At 35.0% G+C, this 13,217-nt stretch overlaps 1 protein-coding gene and 1 non-coding gene across 2 annotated transcripts; both read right to left on the reverse strand.

The window, feature by feature from the left end:
• Positions 1-119: 119 nt before the first annotated feature.
• LOC140044723 (uncharacterized) lies at positions 120-12,496 on the reverse strand. The gene is made up of 17 exons (XM_072089352.1): positions 12,317-12,496; positions 12,028-12,170; positions 10,682-10,780; positions 9,869-10,139; positions 7,137-9,385; positions 6,064-6,933; positions 5,703-5,876; positions 5,477-5,567; positions 5,100-5,288; positions 4,074-4,224; positions 3,775-3,870; positions 3,362-3,563; positions 2,694-3,159; positions 2,231-2,400; positions 1,819-1,962; positions 1,353-1,610; positions 120-1,262 (listed from the first exon to the last, which is right to left on the reverse strand). Exons 1-17 carry the CDS (start codon positions 12,360-12,362, stop codon positions 1,089-1,091), a joined length of 5,793 nt encoding a protein of 1,930 aa, XP_071945453.1. The 5' UTR covers positions 12,363-12,496; the 3' UTR covers positions 120-1,088.
• Positions 4,413-4,744, reverse strand: LOC140045723 (small nucleolar RNA U85). Its single transcript, XR_011844718.1, has one exon. It is a non-coding gene; the product is annotated as a small nucleolar RNA U85 (small nucleolar RNA).
• Positions 12,497-13,217: the final 721 nt, after the last annotated feature.

The following is a 13,217-nucleotide window of genomic DNA, read 5'->3' on the forward strand; positions in this document are numbered from 1 at the left end:
TACAATACATGTTTAGTATGTACATACAGTATTAACGCCAATTTACACAGATGAGCGATAACGGTAAGCAGAAAAACGCATAGCTTCTTCCACATAAAATCTGTATCTATTTCCACTGCTTGTTTACCACTCACCATTCATCTGTGTAAACTTTATGTAGGCTTACTGCCAGAACACTGGATGCCTTTGTCATAGGTTACATTAAAGGTATCCCTCTTTTTTTTAAATTTTAAAGCCTTTATCTTGAAACACATTCACTCTAAGATCACTTTCTAGGTCTTTGCACATGTGTGTAAAGTTCTGTCTACACTAACTAGTTTGACAAAAAGAGTGTGATGTGCCCAATTATGGTAACATCACATTTTTTTGTCAAATAAAATTTAATAGTTTAGACAAGACCTTAGAGTGCAACTACGCATCACGCGTATTAGTCCTAGTCCTAACAAAATTCTAAACCCATCCATTTAATACAATTGTGTTGGATTACAGCACTTGTTTGTGGCAATCTACTGTGTATTTTAACAGCTAGTTCTGTCAATTTACTAGCAAAATCATTCATTTATTCAGCCAACTACTTGATATCAATGACATTATTACAGTAACTATCATATCTCTCTTTACAAAATCAAGTAATTGCTTTTTGCAAACATATCCTATCCTTCACATATTCTGTTTCAATTCTGTAGTGCACAAAGATTGAGGTTTTATTTAATTCTACTGTTTTAATTCTCTTCATTAAGCTTGGTTCCCTCTAGAGGGCGCAACTCAATCAAGTCTTGCCACCGACAAGTGAATGATAATCCATCATGCGTGATTAGTCAAATCAGTTACGCTACATCCTTTTGTTGCATCTCTAGCGGGAACCAAGTATTATTTCCGATTCTACATCTATTTCAAATTCAGGGTTCTGTTGATACATCAATTTAAGTTTTCTCTTCTGATTGTGTCCGCACTTACAATTCAGGATTGCTGTGAATGTACACAAGTTCATGGCTCTCTCCACACATCAAATTGTATTCTATACCAATTTTTTACTGATGTTATATCCCACTTTCAAATCTGTGAAATACTATTCCCCATTTCTAGAATTAGTTCAGGGTTCCTCTACACTGAGAGCTGTTACAAAGGCAGGGTATCTTTTCTTCTTCAATCGGGAACTTGTAGTCATAAGTGATTTCATCGCCCTTGTTAATCTGCCTCTTGGAGTAAATAACAATCTTTTTATGCGAGTCTACGTTGATGATCTTTGCATAACAATTGGGCTGCAAACAAAAACAAAACAAAATACATTATTCTTTGATCAATAAAACATACTAATAAAACTGTTTTTCAACCAATATATGTATATTTACCGTGCAGCTATGGTTGATGAAACGAGCAAAGTTTCCACATTTGGTAGCATCAATGATGGACTCGGAATCAATTCTAAATAAGTAGCTACTTCCAATTCCTATATTCTCATAGCGTTTCTCGCGCATATCCGCTATAGTTTGACGCACCATCTGTCCAACATACTCTACGACCATCTCGTCTTGTGATATTGTTTCCAAGGCATACAAGCCCCATCCGTGAATACCACTTTTGGAAAATTTCAGTTCTTTCTTCCGAAACTAATAAAAACAAACATCATTTATTTATTTTCCACACATTGAAGAAAATAGAACAGATATTTACTCTTTAGAAAACTTAAAGAAAAAAAAGATTAAAATTAATGAGGACAATCTATGAAAGGAGATCATCAAATCGGTTTTTAAAAAATGTCTTCACACACTTTACGAAGAATAAAACTGCTAAAATAAGTTGGTTGGTTTGCCTTACTTTAAGTTGATTAAATTTGAGTAGATCTGAAACACTATCAGCCTGTGTGTGTGATAAGGAAGTCAGCAACCTTCTGTGGTCCAATCTAGCTTCCCTTGAAATACCTGGTCCAGTCTTTGTAACCACCTCTGAACCTTGACGACCCTGATGCAAGAAAGATTGCAAATATTGATAAATTAACATGTGCGTAGGTTTGTAATGTTTATGCCTTTTCTTTTAAAAATATATAAATTAAAATAATATCCACTCTTTAAGCCTTGTCTACACTATCAAACTTTATGTGAAAAAAATGTGCTGTGACATGATGTCATATCACTACTATATTTGGGAATATCACTATCACACTAGCACATCACACTTTTTTGTCAAAGTAGTTTGATAGTATAGACAAAACTTTATACTTTTGACTAACCTCTTCTGCTTCATTTCCTATCGTACGTGGTCTATTAATATATCGTTTCTTTTCCTTCATTGTGATTTTGTAATAGCCTTGTGTTCTCGCACACCCTGTATCATGCTGGCCCTGTTCATCCTCTGTTTTTCTGCGCTTTTTTACAAATGCATTCTCCGGGAAGACAGTCAGTAAACATTGTTAAGGAAAGTAATATTATATTTGTAACAGTTTTTTATATTACACCTAAATAAATTCCTGTCATTTGATTGCACGATTGTGGGTCACATGGCTTTACCTCGTGGAAATAGAATTTCATCTTTCACCTCATGAAATTATAAACATTAATTATTTATATATTAATAAACTACATTGTTGGACTCTGTAATAGAAAGAACATTAGTTCTTTAATGAATCAATCAAACAGCACAATCTCACAATAAATAAGTCAAAAAAAGATATAAAAGTGATCTTAAAAGGATATCTGGATGGCTAACCCAATGGCAGTAATTAAGCCAAGAGTGTCTGTTGTCCTGAAGTAACATGCTGTATGTCTTGCGCAGAAAGCAAGCATCTTCCAAGTCGATACCAGTAGCAAGGATCTCGTACAGCTTCTGCCATTCATCGTAATAGTTCCTAGGATGAAAGAGAGGCACCTGAGCTTCTTTTTCTTGCTCTGCACGTTGGATCTGCTCCTCAATGATGGTCTCAAGCTCTGTCTTCTTTCGTTTCCTTTTCTTGGTTGGTTTGACATCTTCTGGTGGTGTGTCAGCCTCTACTGGTGCCGATCCAACTTCTGCCTCAGACTTTGGTGCTGCAACCTTTTTGTCTTTTTCTGGTTGACTGTAGGAATGCTCAATTTCCATTGTGGTAGGTGGAGGTGCTGGAGGTGGTGAAGGCATCTTACAGTAGCTGTGATCCATAAGCATCATATCACGCAGACTTGGTTCCTGTGGACGAGAGTATATTTTTATATTTCTTAATCAGAATGTGGTCTCTAATTTTAGAGAATATTTCACTGGAAGGGATTGATTGATTGATAGATTAAGGGGGTGGGTGTCGTCCTGAGAACAAGGTGTAGGGTTATTTAAAACTTCTGTTTTTGCGATTTATTAAAACCAATAAATATAACAGAAAAGTTCACACTGTTACCTCATCAGCACTTTCAGTTTTTTCTGATGAATCTTCTGGTTTTTCTTCCTCATCTCCTCCTTCACTTTCCAACTCCCTAGCCTTTGAAGCCATCTCCACCAAGATCTCAAATGCATCAAGACCTGGACTTTCCTGCTTGCTTGTTTTGTTAGCTGCTTCTTTGGCCTTCTGTGAGGTAGACTTTGCTGCTTTTTCTTTGATCCTATACATGTATAAAGAAATGTACATCATAAGAAAATTGCCACCTTTCAAAACAATAGTACCAGTGGTTAGCAACAACAAATACTTTAATGAAATGCATACTGTAATGCATACAGATAAAGCTTATTCCAAAATCATATTTTAAAATCGAAAGAGTGTTAATGATGACATATATTATTATTTATAACAATAGTTTGTTTTATCATTCTTACTTTACTGGCAGCTTTCCCTTGGCAATCGTGTCTCCATTTACCATGTCAGGTACTATTGATACATCCAGTTTAGCCTTCAATCCATCATCTGTATCTCTGAAAAAACAACAACAAATAACAATGAAACATATTGTAATATTTACAATAATTTTAACTGAAATGATAACCTATGCCAGCCAAATAATTTGAGAAGAATCATGCTGTGGTATTTAAATATCATGAGCAGATGAAAATAAAATTTAATGGATTTTCTATCAACACAAAAACGTTTTGGTTGTTTAATTGCTTGATCAACTTACTTGTCTTCCGTTTCCACATCAACCTCCTCATCTTCTTCCTCATCTTCTGAAGATGATGATGATTCACTTGTTTCTGACTGGGTCTCCTCCCACTCTTCTTCCGACTCATCATCCTCCTCTCCATCTGAGCTACCAGCTGTGCTGTAAATTTCTGAAAAAACCAAAGTGAAATTCGTTCGTTTATAAAGGAAATTCTCCACACATAAAAACTTACATAATAAACAAGCACAAACTATCATTAACGGTACAAAAAGAGGGCTCTAAGATTACATGTACATATAAATGGCACAATATATTTCTGAATTCCACACATTTCAATAAAACAATGAAACAAAGCAAAACCATCAGATTACCAAAGATAGGAGCACAGATCTCCAACAGAGACCAGGTTCACCACCTAAACCTAGTTCCAACCCTTAACCACCCTCACCCGACCCTATTGTTTGACCATCAAGATCCAGGCTAGCCACATCTTAGGCTTATCCTTTGTGCTTAAGGTCATGTTTTGTGTCGGTCTGATTTTACAGCAGGTGTACAGACTTCAGCAAACACCCACCAAGATTACAGACCGCTCCCTAAACTAAACTCTGATTTCTCGTGGGAGTTCTAGGCTAGGTGGCTTGTGAACCGATGTCTATTGAAACTTCACTATAAGATACTCATCATGTGGTTTGTGACATTGAATAGCATGTGGTAAAAATGAAGGATGGCAAGTATCTAATGACAGTTCCCAACCTTTTTAATGGAAACTGTTATTGTAAAAAAACATATCTCTAGTTCCACTACCAAAACCAGTATGTGAACACTCCAGAGTGTGATGCAAATTGTAAGGGGTACAGTCAACTCTCTCAATACCAGACACCTTTGGGCTGGCCAAATACTGTACTGTATGTCTGGTTTTCTGGAAAGGCTGGTAGTGTATTGAGAATGTGTTTATAATGGTAACATTGAATTTAGGATTGTTTGGACAAAAAAAGTCCGGTATTGAGAGAGTTGACTGTACCATCAAAAATGTTTTAACCATACCTTCATCAGATGCTTCTGCTGATTTCGCCTCTAATCCTCGTTTTCTTCTGTGTAGTAATGCCATCAGGTCTTTTTCAATGTCATCGTCATCATCATCTTCCTTTTCACTCTCAGAGCTTCTATACTTCTTGGATGGTTTGGGTGAACCAGAAGTCTGGCTCAAGTCATCAACTTTGTCTTGCTCAGCATCTTAAGGAATTAAAAATAAACATTTTTTACATCTCATTTTTAAATTATTCATGACTGACTGTTTTTTAACATAGAACCACAGTTAACAATTTCTTCAAAAAAAGAGAAAGGTGCATTTTACTTCCCATATCACTGATTTGATACAACCTTTCCTAATACTCTATTGATTATAAGCGTTGATTATTTACCCGAGTCTTCATCTTGGTCCGATCCAACAGATCGACGTCTTTGTCTTCGTTTTTCCTCTTTAAGATCCTCATCTGTAGGTTTTCGTTTAACCTTTTAAAAGAAAAAAAGATTGTTAACCATGTAAATAGAGCAGAGCAACAAGAATCAAAACAAAACAGGAGGTTTTTTAGCCCCTTGCTTTATACTAGAGCCATGACTGCTTCCTTCAACATTGACCCCACTTACCTTGAATGAAGGCATACGTGGCATTGCGGCACGAAGGCCAAGACCAATATCAAGCCTATTGAATCCAACAGATTTGTTGATTGATTTACTCCATTCAGTTGTGTTCTCAAGACTTGATAGTATTGATCTGCCTGCCACCTGGCTTTTGATAGGTTCTGTTTCTGGTTTTGAAGGCTACAAAGAAATTGTCCATAAAATAATTAATTCATTTGTTTAAATTTAAAATGAATAATTAAAAGCAATTTACAGTATACAGACAAAAACTTTTTCGCTGTAAAAAAAAGAATTTACTTGTCTGTTTAAACTTCCCTCATGTTCATCCAATTTCAACTGCAACATATTACATACACATTTTAATTACCTTTGATTTCTCAACACAATCGTCCCACCAATTCTCAAGGCATTTGAAGGCAGATGTTTCCACCATTTTACGACAGAGATCTTTCTTCATAACATTCTTCAGTTCCGAGACCAGCTGTGTCATAGCTTCGTCAAGGGTAGCCTGACGTGGATCACTCTTAGGCGGTGACTGCTGCCATTGCTGCTGTTGTTGCTGGTTCTGGTATTGCTGGAATACATTTTGGTTCTGCATTTGATTCTGATTGAAACCCATGCCTTGATTCCAGTTATTTCCTGGCGTTTGGTTTCGCCACTGATCATAGTAATTGGTTGGCGGTGAACTAAAAGTTTGGGGCATCATGCCTTGGTTGAAGTTTCCTCCAGGCTGTGGCTGCCAAATCCCCATTCTAGCCATCATCTGGTAATGAGGATGCTGCTCCATGCTGGCTTGTGACTGTTCTTGCTGTTGATTAGTATTAAACTGACCAGGATGCTGAAACCCTGGAGTGAAATTGCCAAGGTTAACTGGGAAGCCTCCAGGCCCTTGACTCCCTTGGAACCCCATGTTAAAAGTCGGAGAACCAAAAGGACCTGGAAACCCAGGGTAGCCTTGTCCCATAGGAAAATTTGGCGGTGGTACATTCATTTCAAAGTTTTGTTGTTGAAATTGATTAAACTGGGTATTGAAATTGTTCATAGTTGACATGTTGAAATTGTTCCATATATTAACATTGTTCTGACTTTTTATCCCTGAATTTTCTTGTATTTCTGGATTGCCTTCTGACAAAAGAACTTTATTAATTCCATCATCACTGATGGGTGACATACTCATGTCATCAGAAGCTGTACTCTGCATCTCCATTGGAACTGTGCCCCCGTCTGCATTACCATTCTATAAAAGATTATAACAAAATGTTTGGTTACTTTTCTTGTCACAAGGTTTTAGTCTACTTGCTGAAGGCTATTGGGAGCAAGCAGTAGCTATTTCTCTCTAAGCAATCTTTAAACAATATACAGTACTTTTTTTTTAATACTAAAAACAAATTAGATATTTCCAAACTTACTAGGAAATAATAATATATGTATATACTGTACCTGATTACTTTTATCATCTAACTTATCAAGTTCTGTGTTGTCAGTGGGACTCTGCTTAATACTTGACTCGCGACTACTGATATCGCTTGTCTGACCAGCAAAAAAGCTGTCCAACAGAGACTTTGAATTGACTGTGGTTGAAGGTTCATCAACTGATTCAGATTTTACGTTCCCTTCAATGGGAGACAGTTTATCATACATGAAACCAGGCGAGGAAGAGCCTTTGTAATGTGTTTTTTGGTTATCAAAACCATCCTTAGGAGAGCCTCTTTTATTTTTTCTAAAGTTAGAACGCAACAAACTTCTATCACTTGGACTTTCATTGCTGTAATGATCGTTATGAGACCCTCTCCGAAACTCTTCACTACTTTCTCTGGAATGTTGAAAATGTTCTCTTTCTGAATGCCTAGTGTCTTTTCTATGACGGTCTTTATGTCTATCTTTTTTACCATAATCTGATGCCTGATCGGAATCAGTCTCTAAATATTTACTCCTTGATACAACTTTTTCTGGTTCTGACGAATCTGCAAGTTCGCCTTCTGATATAGAATCGGTACTGGCACGGGTCTTTTTTAAAATGGCTGCTATTCTAGAGTCTAATGTTCCTCCTATAGCAGTATCTGAGGAAAGATCTGCTGACATTTCACCCTCTTTTTTAATACCAGAGTCTTTTGAAATGTCTTTAACTTGAAAATTCTGTTCAATGGAAGTTACATCGTGTTCATCTTGCGTTGGTGTACCTTGACCATCATCATCAACTACTGCATCTTCTACTTTAATTGTAGTACCTTCCCAAGGTTTCTCCACCACTTTTTCTGGGTCTTTGGATTTACTTCTTTTCAATCTACCTTCTCTAGAAGTATCATCTCTTTTTCTATCATCCTTCCACCGATCGTCCCTTCGTCGATCACCTTTATCATCTCTCCTTCGGTCATCTTTATACCTATCGTGTCGGTATCGGTCATCCCTATTGTATTGATCTGGCTTTCTTTCATCTCTGCCGTATTGATCCGGTTTTCTTTCATCTCTGCCGTATTGATCTGTTTTTCTGTCATCTTTATTATAATGATCATTTTTTCTGTCATCTCTACTATATTGATTCCTCCGATCATCTCTTCTCCTATCATCTCGTCGATCGCTTCGTCTGTCATCTCTCCATCTATCATCATCTCTTCTCCAGTCATCGTCATCATCATCCAAATCTTTGTCATCCTCTCTTCTACTTTTCTTTTTCTTATTTTTCTTTTTCTGTCGTTTGTTCCTATAATTGTCTCCTCTACTACTATTATCAAATTGTCCAAAGTTTCCTTGATTTTGATTTGGTCCATCATTGAATCTGTTATCAAACATTTGTTGCTGTGCCTGGAAACCTTGTTCCATTTGGTTACCAAACTGTTGATTTATTGCTGCTCCTTGAAAATTTTGATTCCAATTTCCAAATTGCTGGTTGTTGAAATTTCCCTGCTGATTTTGAAAACCCATCATATTGTTCTGATCATTACTTTGAAAACCAAAGTCACCTTGAGGTTGACCAAACTGAGCGTTCCATTGCTGTTGATTACCAAATCCTATGTTTTGTTGCATTTGTTCTTGAAATTGTTGATTAAAATTAGAACCACCAGCAGGAAACCCTTGCGCAGAATTTCCTTGGGGAAAGCACATTGGATTCATTCCATGCATATCTTGCTGATTAAAATTAAATTGTTGTTGCTGCTGCTGTTGTTGTGCTTGGTTGGTAAATATCTGATTTTGCATCATATTTGGGAAATTTATAGCATCAGATGGCGTGTTAAAACCAGACACTTGTGGAGTTTCTTCAGGACGTCCATCTCCAGTTCCTTGTGGAATTGAAGAAGGAATTCCAAACTCAGCACCTTGAAAATTCATGGCAGCAATTCGTTCATCCAGACTAGAAAAATTACCAGACTCCTGAGATCCAGGCTGGGTCGTAGTACTTGGCTCAGAGCTCATACTTTTTGGCGTATCTGGCTCCTTAAATTTAAATGCATGTTCCGATTTTGGTGTTGGAGTAGGAGTCGGAACAGAATCACTCACATAGCCAAGAGAAGCAAGTTCAGGAGGTGGACGTGCTGCCTCAGAAGAGAGCCTTCTAGGGTCTTTCCCTCGAGGCAATTCAGGAGTTTTTTTGCCACCATATCGAGGGTCATAAGGTGTGGAACCACTACTGCTGCTTGGTGTACTTGCTTTGCCAGTCGTAAGGCAATCAAAGATTCTTTCACATTCTTTACCTTTAAGAAACAAGAAAGGTATGTGTTATTTATAATATTTTTTGGCTTTTGTATAATGTAGAGTTTCAATTTCATAAAAAATAGATATAAGTCAAGAGAAGAAATTCTATGTTGCTATTCTGCTTTGTCACGCAGTCATTACATTTATGAAGAAACTGTTATCTTTTATTATACTGTATATAATATGTTATGTACAGAATTTGTTATTTACATATTGCCACTGAATATTATATATTTGATTTGTTATATGATACATTTTATGATAAATAGTTTTATTTATTGTAGTATTTTAATCGACATTTTAGGATTTTATATTTATATATTGTATGGCATTTTTATCGTATTTTATATTTTATGTACTGTATCCATTTTATATTTGTATGTACTGTACTTTGAAAAGGCCAACAGAGTTTCCCCATGGGGATAAAAAAGTTTTAATTGAATTGAATAAATATAAAAGATAAAAAACTAAATTTAACAAACCTCCAGCATCAACCTGTACAATAATGATTTTGCCCATGACAGACATTCGGTTAAGTTCGCCAGCTGCGACCTTTGCTGCCCTCGTAGTGGTAAATGTAACTGTAGCCAAACCCAAATGTTTGTTTGTTTTAGGATGGTGCATAATATTGACATCTTCAATTATTCCAAATTTATCACAAAGGTCTCGTAAAAACCTTTCTTTTACATTATCATTCAGGTTGGTAAATGTTATCTGTTTTGGAGGGACTTCACCAATATAATATTTATCAAACTGTGAAAAAAAAGGTCTTAATGTTTTAATATGGTCAAGTTCATTGGCACATCCAGTGGCAAAGTTGTTTTTAACAATGAAAGAGGTTCACATTTCAGTGTTATAAGGATTTACTTTATTAAACTTATTTAAAAGAGAAAACCCAAAAAAGAAAGAATATAAAATACAATATACCAAAAGACATTACAGTAGTAGTGTTTTGTATAAAGTTTATAGATTATTGCAGAAAAAAATGTTGATGATGATGTCCAAATATGAGCAGACAATATCCCACCACAAAGAAATAGAAGGCCCATCTGTTTTTTTTTCTTACCAACCCAGTCCCTATCTCATAAATTTATACACAAAAAAGTAAAGCTATTTTGTATTGTAAATGTGCGATTAATTTATTTATTCAACCTACCAGTGCAAGTCAATCCCATTTTCAAAGTTAATTGTTTTCATGCAAAAAATGGTATAAATACCATCACAAAGTAAATATATGTACAGTAATACAATATATATAAACTTTCACATACACTATTTCAAATCACAAATGTTACCTTAAATTTTGGTATTGGTAAATCAGCTTTTTCCCTTCTCCATAATCGACTAATCTTTGACCTTGGATCTCGTAACATAGGACTTGGAAAAACATTGGCCTAAATAAAAAAATAATAAAATTGTAGTTTTCAACACTAATACACCAGAAGCACATTTTGGGGGTATAAACAGAGGTATCAGTCAGAGGAAAAATGGCAAAAGGCTTCTACTTTCGAGATGTATTTGGTTAGTCTATATATTGTTTTGACAACTTTGTAATATAACCAGATTTTGTCAATGACATACCAGGGAATAATTTTGCCAGTGTAGCATAGCAAAAAGCTATACAAAACAACCTTATTGCTACACATTTCTAAAATTATGTAGCAAAAAAGACAATACAAAACTATGTTTCTCGACTAAAAAATCAGTTTGATTAGCAATACTTGCTAAACAAAATTTTAAAATGAAATTTTTCTCTGCATACAGTCAACTCTCCCAATACCGGAACCTTTGGGTTGGCCTAATATCTCTGGTTTTCTGAAAAGTCTGCTATTCTGAATGCGTTTCTAATGGTAAAATGAATTTAGGACTTTTTAAATGGCAAGGAAAGTCTTGTTTTGGGAGAGTTTACGCAGGAGTTTACGGTTTTCAGAGAGCCTGGTATTAGAGAAGTTCACTGTATTTCTAAAATGTCGCAATGTCAAAAGCTGATATTTTTTATTGACAGTAGGCATACATTAACAAATTCTCAAAATAGTTTTTGTATTTCATCTTATTGACTTTACAATTCAAGTCCATTAAAATAAATAGTAATAACTATTTTGAGAATTTGTAATAATAACTACTGTACTGTCAATATCTCTCTCAACTTGTTGCTAAAAATTAAAGCATAAACATTGGTACTGTATTGAGGTTAAAATATCCATAACAAAGTATGTATTATAAAAATCACAATTCCTTGTGGGTTCTTAGAATTTCCACACCTATTTAAACAAATAGATTTAGATTTCAGTTCAGAGGATCTATAGAGATTTATAACTTATTTTTGAAAAAGATTTAAGTTATAATATAAATATGAAGTTAGACACAGTACAATGGTAGGGCCTGCCATGCTTACAGAAAGTTGATTTTGAAAAGGATAAACTGTAATTAAAAAAAATAAATTTGGTAAATAGTATATAATTAGGCAATACTTTCTTTAATTATCGAAATCTGTGGAGAAATATTGGTAATATTATTTGTTGGGAGGAAATGAGAGGCTACAGATAAAAAAATAAAACATTTTATGTTAGAAAATAAACATTGTTTGACGTCAGATCTTTAATTTCGGTCCAGGCTTCATTGAATGAGTTGTATGTCTTACCAAGGGCCCATGGATAAGACCATCATATCTGTAAACTTTCTGTTGTCCTTTCTTGATGAACGGATCGATCATCAACCTGTAGTTTTTCCACTTCTTTTCTGGATGATGTCCACTTGCACTTGGGTTGTCCATGCCATTTGTATCTGAAATGATAAGAAGAATCAATCAATCATGTTTTTGTGATATTAGTAGATTTTTAAATGTTCAAACTGGGTAAATTTTTGCACAAAATTTGAATATGAAATTTTGATTTTGTTGTGTTTTGTTGTTGAGGGAGATAGAAACTCACTAGATGAAATAGATTGCCTTCCATGTGAAGAATGAAAGTCTTCCATTATGATATCAAAACCCAATAACCAATCTGGGATACTTAAAGAACCATCAGATGACAAAAATGCATTTAAACATGATAAAAATCATCTGATGATACCAATTCTTCTTCAGTCTCCATCATGGCCTGAGCAAAACATTACAAATCTCACACTGCTTGGGAAATACCCTTATGACCTCTATATACGACTATTTGATTCGCCGATTCGATAAATATAAACTAAAAATATCAATCAAATTTATTTGAAAATAAATAAAAAATATTGAATAATAAAGTAATAATTATTATTTTAGGTACCTTTATGTGGTAATTGTGATATATTTATAGTTTTACTGTTAGTAAAATATAAATTCTTGGTACAAACAAAATTGTCAGGCTTAGCTTCGATGTAAGCTGGCCGTTGATTGGTTAATCCGTATAACAAAAAAACACATTAAGTAGCTATAGATGCTGGCATTTACCTTATTTTCTGACCGTTCTAAGAACATACATGTAAGTTACTCTTGCAAATGAGGTACATTGACAAACTGCGACGTTGGTGTTACTATCAATAGTTTTCAAAACGTGATGAAAACCCAACCATACCACTGCCAAACGTATAAATATACCGTGCGTCCATTTCTGTCGATGTCCAATCGAAATCAACGTACAATCGATAAAACGACTGTTGCTGCTGCCCTCTATGTGTTACTTTTCTCTATATTGCGTGGTTGGTCTTGTGGTGGCGCTATTTACAAATAATAAAAAAATCTCCTTAAAAAAATATTTCGGTTCGATTGAAGAACTTTTCAAGCGATTGAATTAGGGAGTTATATTAATTCATTTAATTAACATTCTGATATAATATAATTTACCAACA

Source organism: Antedon mediterranea, chromosome 3, assembly GCF_964355755.1.
Source record: "Antedon mediterranea chromosome 3, ecAntMedi1.1, whole genome shotgun sequence".
NCBI lineage: Eukaryota > Metazoa > Echinodermata > Crinoidea > Comatulida > Antedonidae > Antedon > Antedon mediterranea.

Coding starts and splice junctions, on each gene's coding strand:
- LOC140044723 (XM_072089352.1), bottom strand. CDS start 12,362: ATGGAAGACTTTCATTCTTCACATGGAAGGCAATCTATTTCATCTA. Junction 10,781..12,027: donor GTCTTATCCATGGGCCCTTG/GTAAGACATACA, acceptor TTTTTTATTTAG/GCCAATGTTTTTCCAAGTCC. Junction 5,289..5,476: donor GGACCAAGATGAAGACTCGG/GTAAATAATCAA, acceptor TAATTCCTTAAG/ATGCTGAGCAAGACAAAGTT.